The following is a 24694-nucleotide window of genomic DNA, read 5'->3' on the forward strand; positions in this document are numbered from 1 at the left end:
AGGATCCATCCAAACCTATCATTAGAGTATAACATAGATAGTATGTTATTCACCATAAACGCCACTTTCTGCTTGTTCTGAGGTTGCCTTTGGATGAGGAGAATGGTAACTATGTAGGACACAACAAACACAGCAAGAAGGCCAATACTCCAGGACTCCAAGTTAGCAATGAAATGAATCCCATATGTAGTGAGGACACTCAAGCCACAAACCAAGCAAGCTGTATGAAAAACAAAGTTATAAAAATAGGTCACTTAATCTCTGCGTTGAAGAGGAAGTGACTTTTAAGAAGAGCGATAGCAAGTTTCAATACGTACTGTTATCATAAATAGGTTTAATTAAAAGAAAATATACTAGACTACAGATTAGATAGATCCATCAAGAAGTATGACACATTATTATGACTGAAAGAAGGCATGTTATCAATGGATTTTTAATTCTGTCTTTCATAAAATTCCTATTTATGTTAATGCATATATAGTATAAAATCACAGAATCATAGAATCATCAAGGTTGGAGGAGACCTCTAAGATCATTGAGTCAAACCATTAGCCTGCCACTCTGCTGTAACCCATAAACCCTAAACTATATCCTTCAGCATCAGATCCAGACACCTCTTAAACACTTCCAGGGATGGGGATTCCACCACCTCTCTGTGTAGCCTATGCCTGACCACCCTAAAAGTGAAACTTTTTTTTCTAATATCTAATATGAATCTTCCCTGTCTCAGCCTGTGATCGTTCCCTCTAGTCCTCTCCCTGCAGGCATGGCAGAAGAGACCCATTCAGGCAGTTGCAGAGAGTGATGAGGTCACCCCTGAGCCACCTTTCCTCAAGGATAAACAAACCCAATTCCCTCAACCGTTCCTCATATGCCATGTGTTCCAGACCTTTTATGAGCCTCGTTGCCCTTTGCTGGACTTGCTCCAATGTCCTTTCTAAAATGAGAACCCCAAAACTGAACACAGCACTCAAGGTGTGGCCTCACCAGTGATGCCGAGTACAGGGGGATGATCGCTTCCCTAGTCCTGCTGGCCACACTATCCTTCTACACCTGGGCACACTATTTGCTCATATTGAGCCAGCTGTTCACTAGACTTTCTGACAAACAACTCTTGAGCCACTCTTCCCCCAGCCTGTAGCACTGCATGGGGTTGCTGTATCCCAAGCACAGGACTCAGCACTTTGCCTTATGGAACCTCATGCAGTTGTCCTCAAGCCATGGATCAAGTTGGTACATGGCTCTCTGTAGAGCTTTCCTACCCTCAGGCAGTTCAACACTCCCACCCAACTTAGCATTGTCTGCAAATTTACTGAGGGTGCACTCAATCCCCACATCCAGATCATTGATAAAGATGTTAAACAGGACTGGCCCCAATTCTGAGCCCTGGGCAACACCTCTAGTGACTGGCCACCAATTGGATTTAGCTCGACTAACCACAACCCTCTGGGCCTGGCTATGCAGCTAGTTTTTTACCCATCAGAGAGTTCACCCATCCAAGCCACAAGCAGCCAATTTTTCTAGAAGCATGCTGTGGGAGACAGTGTCAAATGCCTTACTGAGGACCAGATAGACCACATCCACAGCCTTCCCTTCATCCACGAAGCAGGTCATTTTGTTATAGAAGGAGATCATGTTGGTCAAGCAGGACCTTCCTTTCATAAATGTGTTTTGGTTGGACTTGATCTCCTGGTTGCCCTGTATGTGCTGTGTGATGGCACTCAGGGTGATCTCCTCCATGACCTTGCTCAGAACCGAGGTTAGGCTTACACGCCAGTAGTTCCCCAGATCCTCCTTCTGACCCTTCTTATAGATGGGTGTCATGTTTGCTAATTTCCAGTCAGCCAGAACTTCTCCAGTCATCCAGGACTGCTGGTAGATACTTACTTACTTTCCATTACTGCTGGTAAGTGGTTTAGCAAGTTCTTTAGACAGTTTCCTCATTACCTTGGGGTGGATCTCATCAGGACCCATGGACTTGTGAGCATCCAATTGGCATAGCAAGTCATCAACCATCTCCTCCTGGATTACAGGGGCTTCACTCATCTCCCCCCTACCAACTTCCAGCTCCAGCAGCTGGGTATCCTGAGGACAACCAGTCTTGACATTAAAGATAGAGGCAAAGAAGGCACTGAGTACCTCTGCCTTATCCGCATCCCCTGTCACTACATTACCCTCTGCATTTATCAACTGATGGATACCCTTCTTGATCCTCCTTTTGCTCCCAATGTATTTATAAAACTTCTTTGTTGTCATTGACTTTAATGGCTAAATGAAGTTCCAGCTGGGATTTGGCCCTCCTAATCTTCTCCCTACATGACCTCTCTGCATCCTTATAGTCTTCCCAACTTGCCTGACCCTCCTTCCAGAGATGATACATTTTCTTTTTTCCCCCCAAGTTCCAGCCTAAGTTCTGTTAACCAGGCTGGTTTTTTTCCTTGGTGACTTGATTTCCTACACATATGGACAGCCTGCTCTTGAATGTTTAACAATTCTTTTTTAAAACACTCCCAACCTTCCTGAACTCCTTTACCCATCAGGACTGACTCCCAAGGGACTCCATCAATCTATGTCCTAAACAAGTAACTCTGCCTGCCAGAAGTCCAAGGTGGAAGCTCTGCTGCTGGCCCTTATTACATCACCCACTACCGAAAACTTCATCATTTTGTCATCACTATGTCCAAGACGTCCTCCAACCACCACATCCCCTACCAGTCCTTCTTTGTTTTCAAACACCAAGTCTAGCAGGGCACTTCCTCTGGTGGGTTTATTTTTTTATTTATTTGTTACCTGTTGTGTTAGGAATTTGTCTTCCACACACTCCAGGAATCTCCTAGACTGATTCCTCCCTGCTGTGTTTTACTTCCAGCAGACATCTGGCAAATCGAAATCACCCATAAGTATAAGGGCCAGCGACCATGAGACTTCTGCCAGCTGTTTGTAGAAAATCTCATCTGACTGCTTGTCCTGGTTGGATGATCTATAATGGTCTATAATGATCTATAACCCTTGTGACATCTGCCCTGTTGGCCTTTCCCCTGATCTTAACCCACATGTTCTTGACTTTGTTATCTTCACCATTGTCAATTTGAGTACAGTCAAGGCACTCTCTAACATACATTGCTACCCCACCACCACTCTTGCTATACTTGTCTCTTCTAAAGAGCTTATAGCCATCTAATACAGAAGTCCAATCATGAGAGTCATCCCACCACATTTATATCATCACTTTCCTGATGAACCATGGCTTCCAGCTCCCCGTTTGCTGCCCGTACTCTGTGCATTGGTGTACACACGCTTCAGCTGGGCTACCAACTTCATTCTCATCATAGGCATTCCCATGAGTTTGGACAACTGAATACTTACCTAAGAGACCCACTAAAAAGTTAACAGTGGTTGCAGTCTGCTCAGTTGGTAAACTGGATGGATTAATCAGGGCCTGAAGACTGAAGTGATTCTCTTCTATCATGTTTATCTGTGATTCACTTACTGCAGATCCCCTTTCAGCTGCAGCCAAAGCTGCTTTTTCTGGAGAATACTTTGGGTCATCATAGGTTAAAGCGGGTTGGTACCTATGAATAAAACAAACAGGATAATAAAAAAACATTAAGCTTACTTTGGGACTTGAAGCAATATGACTAGGAATGTATTTAAATACTAAATTCTTTGCAGTAGACCATTAGAATTTCCCAATTCATAAACTGCACTGCAACAGCAATATTACTTGCTATCATATATATAAAAAATACTATGGCAACTCACTTTTTTGATGGGTTTGTTTGGACCTTTTTTGGACAGTTTTTAAAGCTATGTGAATGCAACAACGGGTCAGATAAATGACCAGTCACATACGGAGAGAGGAGACAGGGTCTGCTGGTCAATGGCAGGGGAAGGGTAGGGGATCTTGTTCCTGACTTGCTTCTCATACTGTTAGAGGCCTCCTAACTGTCATGAACTGAAATTTTACATCTGATTTGTTCACATTTAAGTACATTTTTAAAAATATGTATGGTAAGTAAGTCACTGTGGGATAAAACAGTCTTATCTTTTAAAGTGCAAATTATTGCAACAATAAATTTGACTCGAATTTAAGCTATTATGCTTTTAAAGTTTAATTACTTAGACTGATTTTTAAGTTAAAAGGAGAAATACATAACAAAGTGAGCTATAGCTACCAATATATATATATATGTGTGTATATATTATTCTAACACTTTACAAACATGACAAATACCAGAATTTTACTGACAAGTATTTATTATCCCACTCACTGAAAGATAATATTTGAACTCTCTTCTAGGGCTACCACATTTTGAAACACTTGTCTGGTCTTACATTTCTGACAAGGGTTATACAAAGAAATTATTTGAACTTGTTCACACTGTGAACTTCCTAGAACATTTACACCTTTCACATATAGTCCCCACAATGTAATAGGCCCTGATGTACAGCATAGATTGTGTTCATATATTTTTTAAAAAATCATTGAATTTTGTACACGAACTTATATCTAATACCTCTGGGACTAATTCTTGAAAGTAAAAGGTGTCTAGATTACACATAAAGTTTTGACTTGACTAACTGCTATACTGATAGGACAGTATACCTTTGTTTTCTTTGATGGGTCACTGCTTCTTAGTAATCATTTAGAATCTTTTAGCTATTGGCTATCTAGCAAAAAACATACCCTGTAGATGTCACTTCTGTTTATTTACTCACCAACCCAAAATAAACCACAGTAGAATACAAAAGATATTTTTGACTTACCTAAGAATGAGAACACAGGTTGCCACAAGTGAATAAGCAAGAAGTGTACCAATAGACATCATGTCCACTAAAGCCTTTAGGTCAAACAAAAACGCCATTATAGCTAAAAAATTAAAAAAAAATGCAAAATTTTTAAGAGGTTGACATAGAACCATTCAGGTTGGAAAAGATGTTTAAGATCATCAACTCAAACTGTAAGTCCTAAGATTAATATTAAGACATATTAAGCTAAGATTTTCAAATCTGTCTGCAGTGTAACTTTACATTGTTTTATGACAGCAATGTGAGTAAAATCATGGTAATCCTTTCCTTAAAACCACATTTTTTAAAGCATTAGTATAATTCCAAACCTAATTGCCTCCAGTTGGGAATCTTATTCATATAGATGGTGAGCCATGCAGTCATGCTGCATAATCAAACAATTCAAATTGAACTTACTTACACACATGGCTTGTTGAATTGGGGCCCTATTGAAAATATATTTTTGTTGAATAAGGTTCTCATTGAAGAATCTTATCAAAGCTGAAAGGATGAATCCCACTGCTTAACTGGGAAACACAATCCAACCCAGTAAAATTTCTGCTGAGCTGGAGCATGTTTTGGAGTTGTCTCAAATAAAATAGTTTTGCGTGTTTTTTAAAAAATATCTTACTAAAAATAGTTTTCAAGTCTCCTTCAGGAAAGGACAGCGAAATCTCAGAAGAATTAAGATTCTGAGGATCACTGAACTCAGAGGCAGAAATTTCCATGATACTGAGAGCAATTATAGAAATCTTATGTTTATAAAAGCTAATGTCACATTTATTTGGAGATTCTGGAATGTCTCTTTTTTTTTTTTTTTTATTCCACATAGTTCATAAAGAAATTAGCAGAAGCCATCACTAAATGAAAGGCTAATTTTAACTGATTTGAAATACATGTGGTCAAAGAGCCTCTTCAAATAGCTTTATTTTATTAACATTATTGAGATGCAGATTTTTTGAATCATCAGTTATCTCAACATTAAAAGAAATTATTACACAGGGTCTTCATACACTATGTGTATATACACACCCAAATTTTTCTGTATTCAGAAATACTTATATTTAACATTCATGTTACATGTTTGTTAATGTATTTGTAGACAGGTGTGTAAGTACATAAACACACAGGCACACATTCCCCTGGTACTTGATCCTGAAGGAGGAAGCAAAATGAGACTTCCTAAAAAAAGGATCTGCTGTATTACAGATTTTTATATCACTTGTGAGTCGCCCTTTCCAATGAAAGAAGACTATCCTGTTTTCTTTAATGACAGTGGATGTTCCTAAATCCAAAAAGTAATTTTCAGCATATATTTTTCAATACCTCACTACTTTGCATGCTCAAAAGATCGCATGTAAACAAAGCTTAAGAAGAACAGAACCTAATACAGCCTCATGTACAATAGTTCTATTTAATTTTTTATCCTAGCTTTGAAAGGCTACCCAGTAGCCCAGAATATTCCTTTACGTTAGAAACAAAGTGAAAAATGCCTATAAGTTGCTGACTAAGAGAAAAAAAATGCACAGTATTGCTTTTCCACCTCTCTTAACTCTACTCCAAGAGACAATGGTAGATAATTTATGGTCAAACTGGACTGACACCAAAACATTCTACCATGTGCAGAGTTTTGCCATTGTGATTAACACCTGTGAAAAGGCAAGTCACATAGTAACATGTGACAATTGCCCCAGCTGTAGTCTTGGCTTGATAATTTTGATTAAAGGGCCAAAATTCCAATCTTCTTAACATTTCCTAAAGCTATAAAATTATACATGCTACAAATGCATAGAAAAGTCATATAATATAAGGCATGGTGTACATTCAGAACTAGTTTGGCAAAACTATTTATGACCACAAGTTAACAAATATGCATTTTTTTTTAAAATAGAAGAAGAAATTACTCCTTCTCCAGTAGTAGATAAAGCTGTTTGCAGGTGAGCTCTTGACACACCAAATTCCCCAAACTGTCTAAAAGCAGCGCAATGACACCTGCTGCATAGCTATAGTCAGGGCTGTGTAACTGCATCGATTTACCAGCTGGGTAATACAGTTTTCTTTCTTCTTATAATTACTGTAATTTTAGATAAAGATGCTGATTTCATCCCAAAAAACTACACTTCCAGATTATTATAGGAGAATATGTCTATAAGATAAATTCAAATAATATAAAGTCAAGACAAAAAAAGTAATGCTAAGCAAATTATTTATACTCTGACCAAAGAAAAGGGAGCTAATAATTATGCTTCGTGTGAGAACTATCCAAACAATGACTGTGCCTTTCTACATTATTATCAAGTACACTATGTGAACAGTTCCAGTATGACCCTAACTATAAGCAATAATATTTCAGTCTCGTTTCTGAATCTGTTATTTGGTATCAATTTTAGCCAGGGTTGCTAAATGTTCTCAGGCATGTATTTCATATTTGAGTTACTTAAAAACTTTTTTATTTTCTTTTGAGTTCTAGAGCTTCCAGTTTTTCTGGATGATAAGACATCCCACTGAAATGATGATACAATTTGGGCACAGCTACATGTACCTCTGTAAGAAGTATGGACAAAAATGAAAGAGTTGTATGTCAAAAATAAACGTTAAGAGTTGACAACATCTCCCAAATACTGTTTTGCTAAAATATGTGTATACATATATGTGCAGACACACAAAACCCCCCAACACACACACATACCTCTCAGCCACAACTTTGGAAGCCTATATAAAAACTGAATAATTTTCTTTGAAAGAAAATTTGAAAATCTACGTGTTTTACACGAAAGTTGATCCTGCTGCAAATGTAGGATCTTTTTCTTATGCCTCATAAGAAAAAAACATGACAGTTATTTTCTCCCCCTTAAAGATGTGACAAATATATTACATTTACATCAGACAAGGGAACCCTGTAAGTAGAGCATCACCCTAAGGGACTCAGATTAAGTAACAAGCTTATTCACCATACGGGGGCTAATATTATAAAAAAAATAAAAAATTGAAATCTGTGACATTAAGGCCATCACCACCACCATGATTGGCATGATCCAGAGTTCTTACACCCTTTGATTACTCAGTAATTTTATTCCCATTGTACATGCAGGGGAAGTTAACAAGCAGCCCTTTAAAGTACCATGCACGTGCATAGAGTGTTTAAATCTGAGTTTTAAGTAACACGGGCTTTTGAGAGCTTACCAGAGATGACCCCTGCTGTCAAGGTGGCAGAAACTGGTGCCTGCCTCTTACTCACTTTGGCAAGAAAACTAAAGAGTAAACCATCGCGTGCCATGGCAAACAGAATTCGGGGCAAAGGGAACATAGAACCGAGAAGACTAGAACAGAAAAATGTATAGTTCAAATACAGGTTATTAAAAGCACAATGCCTTACTGGTAAACCCAACTACACAAAAAGAAAGCTTGGAAGAGTTAATGGGTTTAGGTATAGTTTTGGTTAGGCTCTGTGTTGCTGCTCTTGGTTTTTTGTTTTGCTGACTGATGCTCTTGTGTTTGGGTTGTTATTTATTTTGAACCTAGGCTTTGAAAGCACTTGAGATTAACCAACAAATATAAAATCTGTGGTAGAGAAAAGTTTAACTGGTAGCCTTCTTTACCTAGCAACAAACAGATTTGATCATTTCAGTCCAAAGCAAATCAAAGCTGCACAACAGTGGTTTATTTCCATATATGCAATGTGTTTAGCAGTGCACCTTTCTTTACAAGGATCAACTCTTAGTCTCACCTGCTACTGCACCAGACGATAGAGTAGCAACTAGTGGGGTCTTCGTTTTGGAATTGATTTGAGCTAGACATTTGAAAAGCAACCCATCCTTCGCCATAGCATAGATTACACGTGGCATTGGGAAAATGGATCCAAGAAGACTGAGTAAAAAGCAAACACATGCAACATGGCAAATACAGTTCATGCAGAGTTGTATCATGGACAAGATAAACAATGTTAATTAGTGGCATGTATAGAAACAAAATTTATGGTTTTAAGACAAAACCAGAAAGGCCCATAGCCCAAGGTCCTACAGATCACACAAAATTGAATTCTTTTTTTTTTACTGCAAAGATGATTGGTTTTTTAAAACTTATTTTTAAATTAATTTAGGTAGCAAAATTGTTTTATCATACAAAATTCAGATCAGCAAAATAACTCTTGCTATCACCATTTTTCTTGGGTCTTAGTGGACTAGGAACATGTTCCACATCACACTAACTATGCAGTTAAGCTTTAGCATTCCTGGAGAAAGTCTGTCAGTCAGCAGCAACAAATAAATAAGCATTAGCAGCATCTCTTACACTCTGTATTTCCGTATGAGGCTGCTGATTAACAGGAATTCAAAGTAAGCACCATACAAGTATACTTGGGCAGATTTTTTCTTTCAGTTAAAGCAATTAGGCAAGCTTCATTCAGATTGCTTTTTGGAAGAAGTAAAGCTAATTAATTTAATTTGTTATTAGCAGAACACAGAAAGCTTTTAAACTACTGATAAATTCAATCTCTTAAACATACATCTTAACTTAGGTGGTTTCTTTCCCTCAAAGAGGAATAATTTAAATTAAGAAAACAAATGGCAAAATCATCGCCAGTATAACCTCTGCAGCAAGCTAATTAGTTTTTAATGAGATGAATGGTTTCCTTTCTGACTTTAGAGAATCAACTTTATCACCTAGAAAAGGCATAGATTTTACAGCCCACAGATGCTAAGTGCATCCAGTAATGTTTGTGACAGACTAATGTTTACAGGGTTATCTTGGAGTGCTGTAGCCCTCGTGCTTCCACAGGCATCTTGTTTCCCTTTGTGGAAAGGCAGCCAGTATTCTTACCACTGAAGCTCAGGTAAATGACTCCTTACCGACATCAGCTCAGGTGGAACATTGGCATCAGCATTTTTCTATCCCTAAACTCAAGTATCAAGCAATTTTCTATTCTGTGAAACTGTTTCTAGCATGTTACAATTGGAATGTAATATATATGATCACATACTAATATATCTCATGCCCTCCCTAATTTTTTTAATCAAAATAACATGTTCAGGTTATATCTACAGTTTCAGAAAGAGGAATAAATTGTATTATTTTCACAGCTATACTCTGCATCTCAAATACCCACACAGAAACCACAGGAAGGGATGATGTCAGAAGACAGACTGGCTACTGGAGGAAAACAGAGATAGGCAACGAAGATGAGGAGTGGAGCTAGTTAATCATCTCTTCAATTTTGCCTGCAAATACAGAGCCCATAAAGCTGCTGAGTCATCAGGAATAGACAGTAACAAAGGATAAAATAGGTGAGGCTTATTTTATCAGTTAATAAAGTTAACTTGCAGGTCATATGTCTTATAATACATACTTTAATGAAAAAACTTTTGAGTATTAAATCTCTACCAAAGATGTAGGGTTCAATAAGAGTACATTATTTTAAAAAAAAGGAATCTAAATTAATGCACCTACTGTGATCTAAACCTGTTAAGTCTAAAACTTGCTTATAACACTTACTGCTAATTCTTCGTATGGACTGGCCCTTCAAAATGAACATATGAACATACATGCAATATATTATTCCTCAGCTTTTCCCAACATCATTAGTCTTTCACTGTCGTTACCTTGTAGACAAAGCACAGAGGGATCCCACTGCTACAACATATTTAGCAGGACCCCATCCAACATATTGAAATGCTACTGGCAGAGGACTTTTCTCATCTAGCAGATAGTATGGCATCATAAGTGTCAGTGCAGCTGAAACCCCAAAATAGGCCATGAAGCAGACGAGCAGGGACACCACAATTCCTATGGGTATGGCTTTCTGAGGATTCTTGACCTCTTCTCCTGAAAAAAAAAGATAGAAAAAAGCCCCACCAAAAATTTTTAGTTATTCTCACCTTTAGCTTTAAAAGATAACATCAAAGACAAGTGATTTGTTCATCTAAGCCATGGGAATCATATCTGTAATAGAAGTTTTTAAAATCTGAATAAAATAAGCCCAGAGACACAGAACAAAACTCAGTATTTTGTTGTCAGAAATAGTACTAAAATAGAGTCAAAATAAAGGACATAAAATACATTGCATATTTAGAGTACTCAGAGCCCAGCATTTCTAGTTTTTTACCTACAATTTTTAAGTTCAATGTACTAACTCCCTATCAGCCATACACAAACAAGCCTTTAAGAAGAGACAGCTCATCTCAGGAAATTGTATAAGTGAGCAGATGATTAACATTATTTGGGCAGAGAAGTTGTATACTAAGCACTTCCCAGACTTAGAAAGCAACAGTTCATTTCTTTAGAATAGAAATAAAATAAGCAAAATCTCCTCCTCCCTCCCAGAATGCTAGCTACATTCAGGAATGAAATTGGACTCATTCTACACAGACTGAAGAAGGTTTGTGCAAAAGCGAAGGAAGAACAGTAGACAGATTATTATGTTGTTTGTGGGATTTTTGATTTTTTTTACCAAAAAACCCATGTTAAACATATACACACACACACACACACATAGATACTATACCAGTTGTTGCAATGCAGTCAAATCCTACAAAAGCATAAAAACAGGTTGCAGCACCAGCCAATGTTCCTGTGAAACCATATGGCATAAAGCCACCGCTCCCATATATACTTGTCACGTTTTCATAAGATGAGAAGTTCCTACAAAGAACAAAAATACAGCAGAAAGATACCTTATTTTTTTCATTATTGGCAGAAAATACACATGAATCCTACATCCCTACCACTCTGGAAAAACATGTTAAAATGTTCTCATCAAGGCAGAGCTTTGCTTTACAAGACTGCATGAGACAATATTTTTATGTCAAAGCTTATAAGAAGGACAAAAATAACAGCAAATAGAAGAATATCTGAATCAAGTAACCATCATCTTACACACTTTGACGTTTGTGGCAAAACATATCAAAACACTAATTGTGTATATACCACTAAAGCATGTGTATCAAGAAAACTGCTTTGAATATGTGCAAGTAAATCGATTTTTAAAAATTACTCTGTTACTGCAGTAAGGTTTCTGAGATATTCTTCACTTATTTTCCAGTTGTCAGCATCTCCTTTCACAAAACCAGAAATCATAACGAAGAGCAGGACCAAGATGTTAATAGCTGTAAAAATTTTATTCACCCATGCAGATTCTTTTACTCCAAAAGATAAAAGACCTGTAAAATAAAATGTTTTATAAATGTGAATGGTCCATTAAACTAATAAAATAGCATTTTTATGAAGGTATACATGCAAGTCCTGTGAATAACACTAAAGTAACAGCACCAGATTTTATGCTTTTAAAAAGGAGTAGCACAAATTTGACAGCATAACAATAGGCAAATGTATTGGAAACCTTTAATTGTATTCTTTATGTATATGAAAGCATTATGAGCAATGGCTACTTACTACTTCTCTGGGATGCCAATCCATATGTATTTTATGCCATGGAGCAAAAATAGCTACAGCAATTCTATGCTTTGTAAAAACAGATTTGTAGAATATATTCCTTACAAAACAGTTATTTGTTAGATTAAGAAAAGAAGCAAAATTATTAGATTAATAATATAATGTGTTCACGCTACATTTTTTAGGGCACATCGATCACAAAGTCCAATTTCCTAGCTAATTAATAACATCTTTAAAAGAAATGCATGCCTCCTGTTTGTAACACTGATGCATAGAGATCCTCCAAAACAGTCTGATACAAAATGCACATGTTTTAGGTTGCAGAGTAGTGCATATAAACAACCTGAAAGTTACTCAGTCAGGATTTTACTTTGTCATGAGACTTGCAACAATTTTAACTGTAGTAACTGTTTAATGGAAAAGCAGGCAGTAAGCAGATCAGGAAAAATTAAATACAATTGGAAAGTCTAAGCATGTCCACTAATATCACATACATACTTTCCCTCATTATTTAGAGATTAAGTCTGAAAATTTTAAGCCTCTCAAAATAATGTCTAAAAAGTTTCTGACTCCACTAATGAGACACTTGCTACCTGATCAGAACACAGAAGTTATCTGCTCAAGTTTTCTTCACCAATGGCAATTTTTCTGGAAATAGGTGTATGCTTTCTTCAGCTGAGTTTTTCCCAAAAAGGCAGTGTCTCAATCAGCCTAATGCAGTATGAATCATAGTGTGTGCATTTTTAAAAGTCCCTTCTGTAGGAAAAAAAATCTCAAACCAGATTTCTTTGTACTTTCCCTTGTGCTTAGCACATAACATTTTCTGTAAAACATCATCTGCTACTCCCATGATTCAGCTTTGCACAGCCCAGAATCCAATTACTGTATCATGCTCAGCCTACACAGCCCTGAGCCATCCCCACTGCCCCTCCTCTCAGCAGCAACGAGTTCCATCCAGTTCACTCACTGGGAATTTGGCTCCTTACCACAGAGACCTGGAATGGCAATTTACAGCACAAGTAGAGTCACTTCTTCACAAGGAGTGAAGAACAAATGGTGGTAGGGGTGAAAAGACAGGACATAAATGAAAACTCAGGGGCAGTAGCAAATCACAGAGAAACATTTCCTCTTTATCACAAATCTCTGCTTTTTATATTCCAAAGTAGCAATGGCAATTTAAAAAACTTTGAAGATGGCAGCATCTATACTAGGACAGTCTAGTTTGGTTTGCAGAGCTTCAGTGCTCTGCTTTTCAAAGCATTATTTTTTTTCCTCCTCTATTTGGAAGAGGTGGAACTGAAAGGTCTGTTCCAGCTATGTTCCAAATTCATTCCCATCCCTTCTGAGGGCATAAGGGTCTGAACTGGTCCTACAGGCAACTCTGAGCCACAGTCATGGCAGGATACTGAACCAAACCTCATCCAGTAAACTCCCAAATCTTCCTAAGTGTAGGAACCTATCCTTTTATGTACAGAGAGCTAATAGAAGCTTCAGATGCACTAGTCACTCATTCTAGCATTAGGAGTTGATCAGATATGATTTCCTGGGTCCAAAGAAGCCACTCAGAACAAGAGAACAGGAGATGATATCCATATAACTTAGTTTAACTTTCTAGAGAAGAAAAGCTCCTGATTAGATTTGATCTAAAGAGAGACTAAACAGGACAAGTATTTGAGACACTGGTCAGACGTTTGCTGAATACCAAAATGCTTCTAGTATTGCCTGAAAACAAACTATACACTTCACAATACACTTCCTGCTACCTTCACTCCTGGTGAGAGTAAGAACATTTCCTTGTGGAAAGCAATCGTTAAATGCAAATATGCAAATAAGTTGCAGTATTTTTGAGTTTTCTGATCCCTCGAAAAGCATATAGCTGGTGCCAATTTTTGTGATTTAAAAACATAATACATGAGTAAAGACAAAAAAGAAACAGGACTGAGAGGAATAGGCATAAAAAGTTTGCTCAGGTTTCAAACTGGCCTGTTGGGCACCCTTTACCTCAAACAAATTCTAGGATAAACAGCTCTTTTGCAGACTTAAAAAGGGGAATGTTAATTTATACAAAATAAGTGAAGAATTTAGAGGGGAACACATTCTTACAAATGCCCACTACATGCAGAATATATGATTTAAGAAGACTATGTCACATCAAGGTCCCTCAGAAAGCATTAACCAGTGACAAAGCCATGAAAACACACAGAACTGTATCATTTTCCTGTTGTCATCAATCTGTATCATAGGTTTTATGAAAAATCACTGAGAAGGAATTATTTCATGGCTCAGATTCAACAGAAGAGGGTACACATGAAAATTTGATTTACATTTAATTCACAGAATCATTGTGTCGGTACAAAAATGTGAATCTGAACTTCCTTAAACATTGCTAAGCTATTTCTGGTAAAACACAAACTACATTTTTTTCTGTAAAACATCACAACCACCATAAATGAAGCCATATATTGTCTTACCTGATAAAAGTAATATAAGGCATACAGCAAAGAAGTCAGGATACTCTGCTAGCCCAGAGTAATTCATTTTGAAGTAGGTTCTGAAGAAATGACCAATCTGTTTACCAAGAAGTTCATCAAAGGTGCCACTCCAGGCTCTTGCTACACTTGATGTACCTTCATAAAATACAGGCATGTTTAGAATTTTGCATACTGAAAAACAAATAAAACTAAGTCTGTTGCGACTTGCATTTTAAAAAGCAGAGCTTGTGCTAAAACAGTGGGTTTGTTTTGCTGAAGAACTTTAATGTTTTAGAAATTTTCTATGTTGCTAAATGGTAAAGTTATTCCACAACTAAATATATAAGTTTGTGCCTCTTTTTTCCAAAAATATTGCAGAAATTATTTCTGTATCATTTTCATCTGATGTTATTCTGGAAGACACTTATTTCCAAAGTTACAATATGGCATATGTTTAACAACATAGAGTAATGTAAGAAAACATTTTAAGAAAGAACATGAAGGAAAGAGCCCACCTGGAAGTAAAGCAAAAAAAAAAATCACTAGTAAGATGCATATTGCTAGAGTTAGTATTTAAGATTAATACTCTCCTGTGCTAAAGAGTATAGGTGGCCATGGCTAAATACAACCTTATTTTTACAACTCTTCTATCATGAAATAAAATTCAATATAATACTGGGGTATATTGATTTTGTGATGTTTGGGTAACGATCTTGTAGTTAAGTAAACATACACAGCCAGGCCCGCATATACACAACATAATGGATGCTCGGAACACGCAACTTTGGAAGAAAATGTTTTTGAATCAAAAATGTCTTCTCTGCTAAAGCACTGAATTACTTACTCGATTATCTGCCACATAAGCATTGATTTGATTCAAATCCAGTCACCTTTGTATTTTATGGGATCCCTGTAAATGTCCTTGCTGTGTATATTCAGAAAAAAATCCTTATTGATTTTACTGAAATTACTCTCGCTAATCAAATACGGCAGTAAAATCCTGTTTATTCTTCTGCATCATCACTGAATTGTCTGACACAATTCTCATACAAGGTATGAGGTTCATACTTCTGAACAGAAGAAAAATATATTGAAAATAAACCTGTTTGCAATGGTGATGCACAGGAGGAAATAAACTAATCAAATTACTTCGGTTACTTCATCTCAGTTGGACTAAAAAGCAATAGTAGATAAGTAGAAAGACAGAAAAGAAAGACAGACCTAAACTTGTGTATTCTATCTGCTGTCTCAGAAACCCCTGAGACCAATGTTTGTTCTTAAGCTTACCTATAACATAGGATAAAATGAGATTCCAGCCAGTGATAAAAGCCCACAGTTCACCGACAGTCACATAAGTATACAAATATGCAGAACCAGTCTTGGGAACACGAGCACCAAATTCAGCATAGCAGAGACCTGCCATTACAGATGCAAGGGCAGCAATGAGGAAAGAAATAACAATGCTAGGTCCAGAACTGGATTTTGCTACTTCTCCAGCAAGGACATAAACACCAGCTCCAAGGGTACTTCCTACTCCCAGGGCTATAAGGTCCACCGTCGATAAGCATCGGCACAACTTGGTGTCCTCAAGACTTTCACCACTGACATTCTTCTTCCGCACCAGACACCGAATAAAGGACAAAGCTGGTCCACAGGGCAACATGGTGGATGTAGAGCTCTGAAATAACAGAAATCATTGCAGTACATAAAAGGTAGCATAGACAATGGTGAAAAACAACTGAAAAGAGCATTTGTGTATACAAACTTAATCACATCTAATGACTAATATATTTACACTCTTCCGTGACATTAAATAAGCCAGCATGTGGTTTCTCCAGGAAACAAATTACGGGTACAGTATTCCTAGTTTTATATTTAACACTTATTTCCAGAGGGCAAGAGATCCACTATATTTAGGTTTATGAAATTGCTGTAAAAAAGAAGAAATGTTTTCTATTAATCTGCTAATGACCACTTCCTAACCGTTTCTAAAACAGAAACAGAAGAATATTATCTCATATATCATAAGGACTTTTAAGATAAAGATCAACACCAACATAAATATGGATTTTTTGGGTTTTAAAACTCCAACACTAAGGCTATAACAGCAAAAGCTTTAAAATACATCATTCTGGCAAAGCCAATTCAAGCTCCTTTAGTCTTCAAACACATGGTGTTTGCCTTCAGAATTTGCTTCAGTAAGAACAAGAATAGTGTAAGAATTAGTAATAAATCATAAATTAGTAATCAACTGAATAATGTAAGATTCAGTATGAATCAAGAATAGTGTGGCCAGAAGGACTAGGGAAGTGATCATCCCTCCGTACTCGGCCATACCTCGAGTATCATGTTCAGTTTTGGGCCCCTCAATTTACAAAGCACATTGATGCTCTGGAGCAAGTCCAGCAAAGGGCAACGAGGCTCATAAAAGGTCTGGAACACATGGCGTATGAGGAACGGCTGAGGGAATTGGGTTTGTTTATCCTTGAGGAAAGGTGGCTCAGGGGTGACCTCATCACTCTCTGCAACTGCCTGAATGGGGGTTGTAGAGAGGTGGGGGATGGTCTCTTCTGCCATGCCTGCAGGGAGAGGACTAGTGGGAACGATCTCAGGCTGAGACAGGGAAGATTCAGATTAGATATTAGGAAAAAATTTTTCACTTTTAGGATGGTCAGGCACTGGAATAGGCTACACAGAGAAGTGGTGGAGTCACCATCCCTGGAAGTGTTTAAGAGGTGTCTGGATCTGATGCTGGAGGATGCTGTTTATGGGTTACAGCAGAATAGCAGCCTATGGTTGGACTTGATGATCTTAGAGGTCTCCTCCAGCCTTGATGATTCTATGATTCTAATTGCTCGAAAGCAGATTAAAATAGTGCTTCTACTCTCTCATGCCTCAATGAAATCTCCCATATCTATTTGTCCTTACAAAAAGACTTGTACTCCTCTCCTTGACAATCATCTAACAAAACTTGACAGGCTAATTGTTCATCCTTTGCCAATTGTGGTTCTTCAATATTCTGAGTGCACATTGCAGCATAGGGTGTGATCAGATTTTGCACGCATGCTCAGATTTTGTCACCAGTCTGGTCTTGGCAGCCAGCAGCTGAGCAGTGCTTCTCTGGACTGTGATATGGGTGCCTGCTAGGAGGAACAGCAGGGATCCTGCTTCTCAACTCATATGATAGCTGAGGGTCAAAAGCATTTGCTTGGGAGGGTGGACATGGACATTGCATAGAAAATAATATCTCAAAGAGGCAACATTTATGTACAGGTTCTTTATGCATTTGTTTGAACTGTATTGTTAATGGCTAAGAATTTGGTAAGAATCAAATTATACCATCTGCCATCTCCCCAAACTGATGTACATCTTTGCAACTCATATCATAAATACCTATATTCAGCTCATTATTTGTTAAGTGGAATCCTCCTGGCAACTGAAAATCTCTTTAATTTAGATGAAGATACTCTTATGGTATATTCCTTCCTGGTCTGTACCAGTTTTCTAGACCAGTAAATGACATTTCTACTCACAATAGTTCAATCCACTAACAGCAATGACTTTGCATCAAGATAGATAGCTCAATTAACAGTGTTTGATCCTAGAACAGAGAGTCAGAAGCAAGAGAACTGCCACCCTGATTCGAGATTGCTTGGAAAAAAATCCCATTAGGAGAGAAATCTGTGCAGAAACATTTTCTCTCTATTCCTGTAATAGCTCCCCAACAACACTCAAACACTTCTGTGTTTAAAGAGTATTCTTAAGAAAAAAGGTCTCCACTCCCTTTCAAGTAAAGGGAATTTGATAAAGGATACTAAATGGAATTGAACAGCTCTGGGCAGTGATTCTTAATGCCCATTAGAAAGGTGGAAGCTGCCCCAGGACAGTGGAAGGATGCAGGCAGGCAAGTTTCCAAAGCTCTGCTGCAATTAGGCAGTCCTTTCAGCCCACCAGACTCCCAGAGATAAGTATCTGCTCATGATATACAGATTTCATCAATAAGGAGTTTTCACACATCAGTTTCAGAACTAAGACAATATTCATGCTGGCAGAGATCCGCATGCTCTTCTGAGGAGACTCAGCATTGAACTGTTCAGGCAAAATCCGCTGCTGTCTCCTGAGCTCTTCAGAAAGAGCAGCCTTTCTTTGGGCCTGAGGCTGAGGCACTTCACCCTGACAAAGCCAGGTTTATCTATCCTGGGCTGTACTTAACAAGTGTTCCCAAAACCACTATGGTGTTTTTTTTCCATAATGACACTTCTGAAGCTGTAGCAATCACTTAGGATGCAATATTAATATACTCATCAGTATGCAACCCATGGTGACAGGCAGCAATGCTCTCATGACTCCAGGCCCTTCACCTTAGCAATTTCAATGTTGCAGAAACCTAGCATTTTTTAAGAAACTATTTCCCCCACCCTCCAAACGATATTTCATTTGGTTTTTCATTAACAGGAAAAAATACCCAGAGGTTGTTCTCAGACAATTTCCAAGATTCTTGTTACTCAAATGTCATCTCAGATTGCTCTGCTTCTTTGCCATTTGAGACAAGAAGGCTGTAGAGTCATCTATTGCTGTGGCCAGGTGAGTGATATCAAGGTTTTCTCTGCTGAGAAGGAATCCTTGTGACAAAATAGGAGTTTTTCTGCTTCTGCTTTCTCAGATTCTTGTGGAGAGGACAGGAGGCTGGTTCTTGCTGGCCACAAGCCGGTAAGAGGAAACACCTTTTCTGACTTAAACCCAGCCTTTCTTTAGCCTTTAAAAACTGAAGCACAACAAAGTTCAATATACAAACTTTGTGTCTGTTGAGGAAAAAAGAACACCTCATATGCATGAGAAACATACCTGTTTAGATATATCCATCCTAACACAGGCTGGAACACATCCTTTTGTGCCAACCACTGCAATCCAGAACATCTTACACTGTTTCCTATACTTATTATGCATATATGCACAGTAAACAATGTCTCAACCTTGCTTCACAACTTCTGTTACTCTGTACCAAGTGCAGCACTGCACCTCAGACATGGTCCTTTCAGATTTGACAGACATTCCAAGACTTCATACTTGAAAGGACAGTGCAGCAGGAAGAACTGATGAGCTTAAGATATTTGGCCTCCACACAGGACCAAATGACAGGTAAGAGGTGACAAAATGTATTCAGAAATCACTGACAAATGTAACCTTTCTCTGAGTTGTTCCTTGTATCCTTCAATGCATCACCCACTGCAAAAGAACAGCCTGAGCTCTGGCTCAGTGCTGACTCACAAGTCCCAGTGTTTATCAGAAGCAGTCTCATGCTCAAATACAAACCTACAGGAGCAAAGAAGTAACAGCTGGGTGTGCCTTTTGGTGGCAGCATTGTCCTAGATAAACTTACACTGACTGCCACCGCACACTCTTTTAAAAAGAGTCTTACTCCTGCAGACTCACAGATCTTATTCCTGTGAGTTTGGACAAATCTCATGGTTTTCTTTTCTGCCCATCTTTATGACAGAGAGAAACATGAAATAGGGCAAGTGCAAACCTTAAAAGTGATCTCTCCTACTTTTTGACCAGCAGGTCTCAGTATTTTCCTAACTGTTCCTTTTTACTTCCTCCTTTCCGAGCTGCAGCCTAAGCTTGCCTCATTCCGGCACACCACTGTGGCCTCTGCTGCCATGAGCTCCACCAACACTGGTCCGGGCCCCTTCTGAACACCCTGCACAGCTGATCAGACTTGGCTCTTTTCAGCCTTCCTGGGGAGGCACTCTTTACAGCTTGGGAAAGGGAGACTTCTGTAATATATTGGCTAACCAGTCAAGAAGGAAGTGAGCTCTCTGAACGCTCTGCTGCTGGCAGAGCTCACAGTGCTTCTGAGGCATCTCTGAGGCACCTGTCCTAGGTTTCCTGGAGCAGACTTGGACACTTGCCTGCCTTTGAACAGTAGCATTAGGCATGTAGCCTGCAAGTACAATCAGTCAGGGTGGACTGAATTGTTCATGCAGTTTAAACAGAGAAAAGATTGAATCCCAAGCTCATACGGAGTTTAAGGATAGGCAATTAGTGACAAGAAAACAAAAGGGAAAATGCCCTTGCACCCACAGTATGCAGTTATTTCTTATCAAGGTGAGGAGCAGAACCAACCTGATGCTTCTCTCATGCATTCAAACCTGTACAATGCTCCACTTCTGTGAAGTCTGCTTTACAGAGACATTTGTCACAAGTAAACACCTGTGAAGTCTATTTGTCACTGACCTTGGCGCATTCCTTTTGCTGAGTACAGCTGAGGTGGCAGCTTTCTGACTCTGCATGCACTGGGTCACTGCACTTTTGAAGTCTGTTTTGGACTAAGTTTTTCTTTAGCTACAGATTACTCTGTAACGTGGAATATGCCTCTGAAACATTCCTGTGAAAAAGGGAGGTCCCAGTTCAACTGCCTTAGACTTGAAGACCAATGTTCAGCCCATATCAAAGCCTCTTCCTTCTTTCAACCCATTACAAGAAAGAATTGCTATGTTGTCCATGTTGCCAGTTTTACCCCTTCAACCACATTCAACAAAGAGACAGGCAAGAGAGGAGGACTTAGTTTAGACAGGAAAGGAATGGGACAGATCTGCTTAACATGGGGGAGGGAAAAAACCCCAAAGCTTCCTCATGTCTGATGGACATTCATGCTATTTGTACCTGAATAAGGACTGATATTTCTCCAATCCCTTTTGTTCTTTATTGTTGTGTTGTGTTTGTTTTTTTCTTCAACAGTATCTGCTGACAGAATCTTCTTTATTTCAGCCTTTCCTGGACAGTTGTAAAACAGATCACTTACTGCTTGGCCACTACACATCGGAATGCCAATCCAAGAAGATGAGTTCAACCTTGTAATTCATACCAGCTCATCATGAACATTTAATGATCATCTGTTGTTAGTCCTCTACTAGCAGGAAAAGTTTGATGTCAAAAAACTTGTAACGACAAACACAAATGCAAAGGACAAAGTCTCCATCTGCAAACATTGTATTAATATTTAAAACTGCTTTGACTGCTTCACAGTCACGTAAAATCTACCATTTCTGCAAAGTATTTTCCATGTCAAAATAACCTAACCTAGACTCCTATCCCACAACAAAATGCAAAATAGACAAATACTGGAGCAAAAAAGGCAACTTATGTCATGTATTGCCAATTTTATTTCAATTAAAATTGCATTTTAATCTAATTACATCTCCCAAGTGGTTTAAGTTAGTACACACCAAACCCAAGCTACACGTGGGAAAATCCAAAGTTCTGTTGCAGTTGCCATTCAACTTTTCCTACAAAATTTTATGTTAAAAGCACTAATAAAAAAAAAAGATAAAAATCTCATATGGAAAGCAACTGTTATAAAGCAATATACAGCCTTTTAATGCTGTTATTGAGATATATGTTTAAGGATTCCTGAAGAAAACGTAACAAAGATATTTTACTTATAAACTATCCTGTTGAGTTAATATTATATACTATAATATATTATAAATTTTAGGTGCAGTAGTTTAACATTTAAAACAGCATAGCAGTTAAGGAGAAAATACTGCAATAAGTTTGTAACATACAGAAAATGGGAAAAAGAAATATATACTAGTTAATATAGATTAATGCAGCATCTTTCTTCAGCCTCATTTTCCTGAAAAACTTGTAAAAGTTTATATTTTATATTTTCCATCTGTAGCATTTATGAAACTTTTTTGTTTGCTCTTAAATACACTTAACCTTATTCAAAATTGCAGTATTACACTGATTAGATATCATGTAATAATATATGAAAGTGAAAGAATTCAGAGGTGAAGCAAAATTAGGCACAGTCTATGCTTTGTGTGTGGGTGTACGTACACATGCATAGCCAACACATGATTTTACTGTAAGAGTCCTGAAAGTTCATGTTGTGCCCAAGACTTCCACAAAACTCTTAATGCCTTGGAATATTTAAAGTACTGTATTTCTATAATACTTATAGCCATAAAATTGTAAAGTGGCACCTGTAACAGAAGTCTAAGATGCATAAAACTGAAAAGGAAAGCTTTATCATCCAAAAGCGGAAACACCTTCCACGCAGACTGGGAAGATAGACATAAATTGCATCTTCTATATATTAACACTGTAATCTGCACTTAGCCAAAGATATAATAATGCTGTAACATAAACAAAATGCATACCACAGCTTTTGCTACTCAAAAAGCACATATGTTAAAGGCAGTTTCCTATAAGCTACGTTGGTTCCAGGTTACTTCTTTCAGCAGTAAACTTCATTACAAACCTGGTTCAGAGCAACTTCTGCTGGACAAACTTCTGTTCCTCTTACCCAGTCCCAAACTCCTGCTGCCTTAAATGGAAGAGTAATAACTGAAAGTGATTTTATTAAAATACTTGCTTTAAATGCCAGCTGCAGGTGGTGTGGGAGCTGTCAGTGCTGAGGGGTGGAGGCTTGGCAGCCCGGGTGATTGGAGGGCTGTGAGCTGGTATTTGCCCAGCCAAGGCAGGGAGGGAGGGAGGGAGAGAAAGTCTTGCTGTTCAGAGAAATCATACGCACTGCCTTCACGACACAAAATCCACCTGGAATGCCATTTTCTACATGTAAACACACCTATGTGTGTGCACCCAAAATACAGGCTGTAGTGGGGGTACCCCCCACAGGGAAACCTTTCACTCATCCTGAAGGAAATGTGGATGTCAAACTTGATGTGCAACTGTGATGTCAAGCAAAGTCTTCCCACTGCCCTGGTGAAAAATAAACCGTCTTTCAAGCTTACTGAAGGATACTTCGCAATGTTTTGAGTCCTGAATGCAATAGCATAGCCCAAAAACTGGGTTTTTGCTGAATAAATTTTAGAATAATACAAATAATTTGAAAAGTATTGCTGTGGCTAGAAACAATAGAGAAGACAGTATATTTAAAGAGTCTGGTTACAGCCCATTCAGTTGAACTGGGGTAGATGTACCCTAGATCTTGTTCTCCTTTATTTGGCTTGCAATGCAAAAAAATATGAAGACTGGAATTAGAACAAGCCAAATATTCCAATAAATTAACCTCAGTTTCTTAAAAATTAGCTTCCAGAATAAACCAAACTGAAACGTATGATTTCCAACTGTATTTTATTACCTCCAGTGGCAGACAATGCCTCTTCAAACACGTAGTAGAATTTCCAGTCAATATTATTCACAGCATATTGTTTTCCTTTAAACACTTGTGTTTCAATCTCTTTATTTTTGCTCAACTAATGCTAAAAAGATTCACCTTTTACAGAAAGCCCTATGCTTCTCATCATTAAAAAGTCTCTCCTAAGAAAATGTACAGAAAAACACACATTGTTGGGCAGTCCCCTGCAACTTTCTCTCAGCTTTTAGTTTTCTGTGAGTGTAAAGTCTGCCAGTGCTCCAGAAGTGGAGAAGGCTCCTCTTCCTTCCTGCATGAAAAGTCCTGCTTCCTGCAGCCACACAAAGAAAGAATACAACCTTTCCTCTGCTTTCTCAGTTCCAAGAAGAAATGCAAGAGTGTGCTCCACAAGGCTGGGCCGTGTTTCAAGACCAGGAGTCCAGCTTACATTATCCAAGGCAATTATTTTCTTAAAGTGCAAAAGGGTGTTAAGAGAAAAGGTCTTGTTTGTTGAATCTCTAGTGATGACAATACTAATTCTTCTCCTCGTGTTGACCTCATCCTTGTTAAATATGAACTTTATCTCTTTCACAGTTTATACACAGTCAGAAGACAGAAACAAGAAGTTATGTTACAGGTTAGGCTTCTTGGGCGGAAATACACAGAAACTTTTCAGGACCATCACTGAACCATGACAATAACTAGGCTTTTTAGTTATTTTTTTAACCAAACTAGCACACTAACAAGTATGTGAATGACTCAGGAATTACTCAGATAATTCTTAAATATCTCCAGTGAGGGAAACTCCACAACCTCTCTGGGCAATCTGCTCCAGTGCACTGTCACAGAGTAAATATGTTCTTCCTCATTGATGGAGAACTGTTCTACCAGTTTCTGCCTATTGCCTGGTCTTATTGCTTATCTTCTGGCTGTGGTAACAACT

The 24694-nt window shown here is 38.1% G+C and overlaps 1 protein-coding gene across 1 annotated transcript in view; it reads right to left on the reverse strand.

The window, feature by feature from the left end:
* SLC7A2 (solute carrier family 7 (cationic amino acid transporter, y+ system), member 2) overlaps positions 1–22981 on the reverse strand; it is a 24746-nt gene extending 1765 nt beyond the window's left edge. The window contains exons 1-10 of the mRNA XM_009079600.1: positions 22915–22981; positions 15933–16323; positions 14646–14801; positions 11777–11942; positions 11288–11424; positions 10386–10608; positions 8516–8655; positions 4768–4870; positions 3367–3572; positions 54–220 (exon numbers count right to left, since the gene is read on the reverse strand). Of these exons, the coding sequence (XP_009077848.1) occupies positions 54–220; positions 3367–3572; positions 4768–4870; positions 8516–8655; positions 10386–10608; positions 11288–11424; positions 11777–11942; positions 14646–14801; positions 15933–16308 (1674 nt within the window). The 5' untranslated portion in view covers positions 16309–16323; positions 22915–22981. The remainder of the gene's footprint in view (positions 1–53; positions 221–3366; positions 3573–4767; positions 4871–8515; positions 8656–10385; positions 10609–11287; positions 11425–11776; positions 11943–14645; positions 14802–15932; positions 16324–22914) is intronic.
* Between the last annotated feature and the right edge of the window lie 1713 nt (positions 22982–24694).

Source organism: Acanthisitta chloris, unplaced genomic scaffold, assembly GCF_000695815.1.
Source record: "Acanthisitta chloris isolate BGI_N310 unplaced genomic scaffold, ASM69581v1 scaffold1058, whole genome shotgun sequence".
NCBI lineage: Eukaryota > Metazoa > Chordata > Aves > Passeriformes > Acanthisittidae > Acanthisitta > Acanthisitta chloris.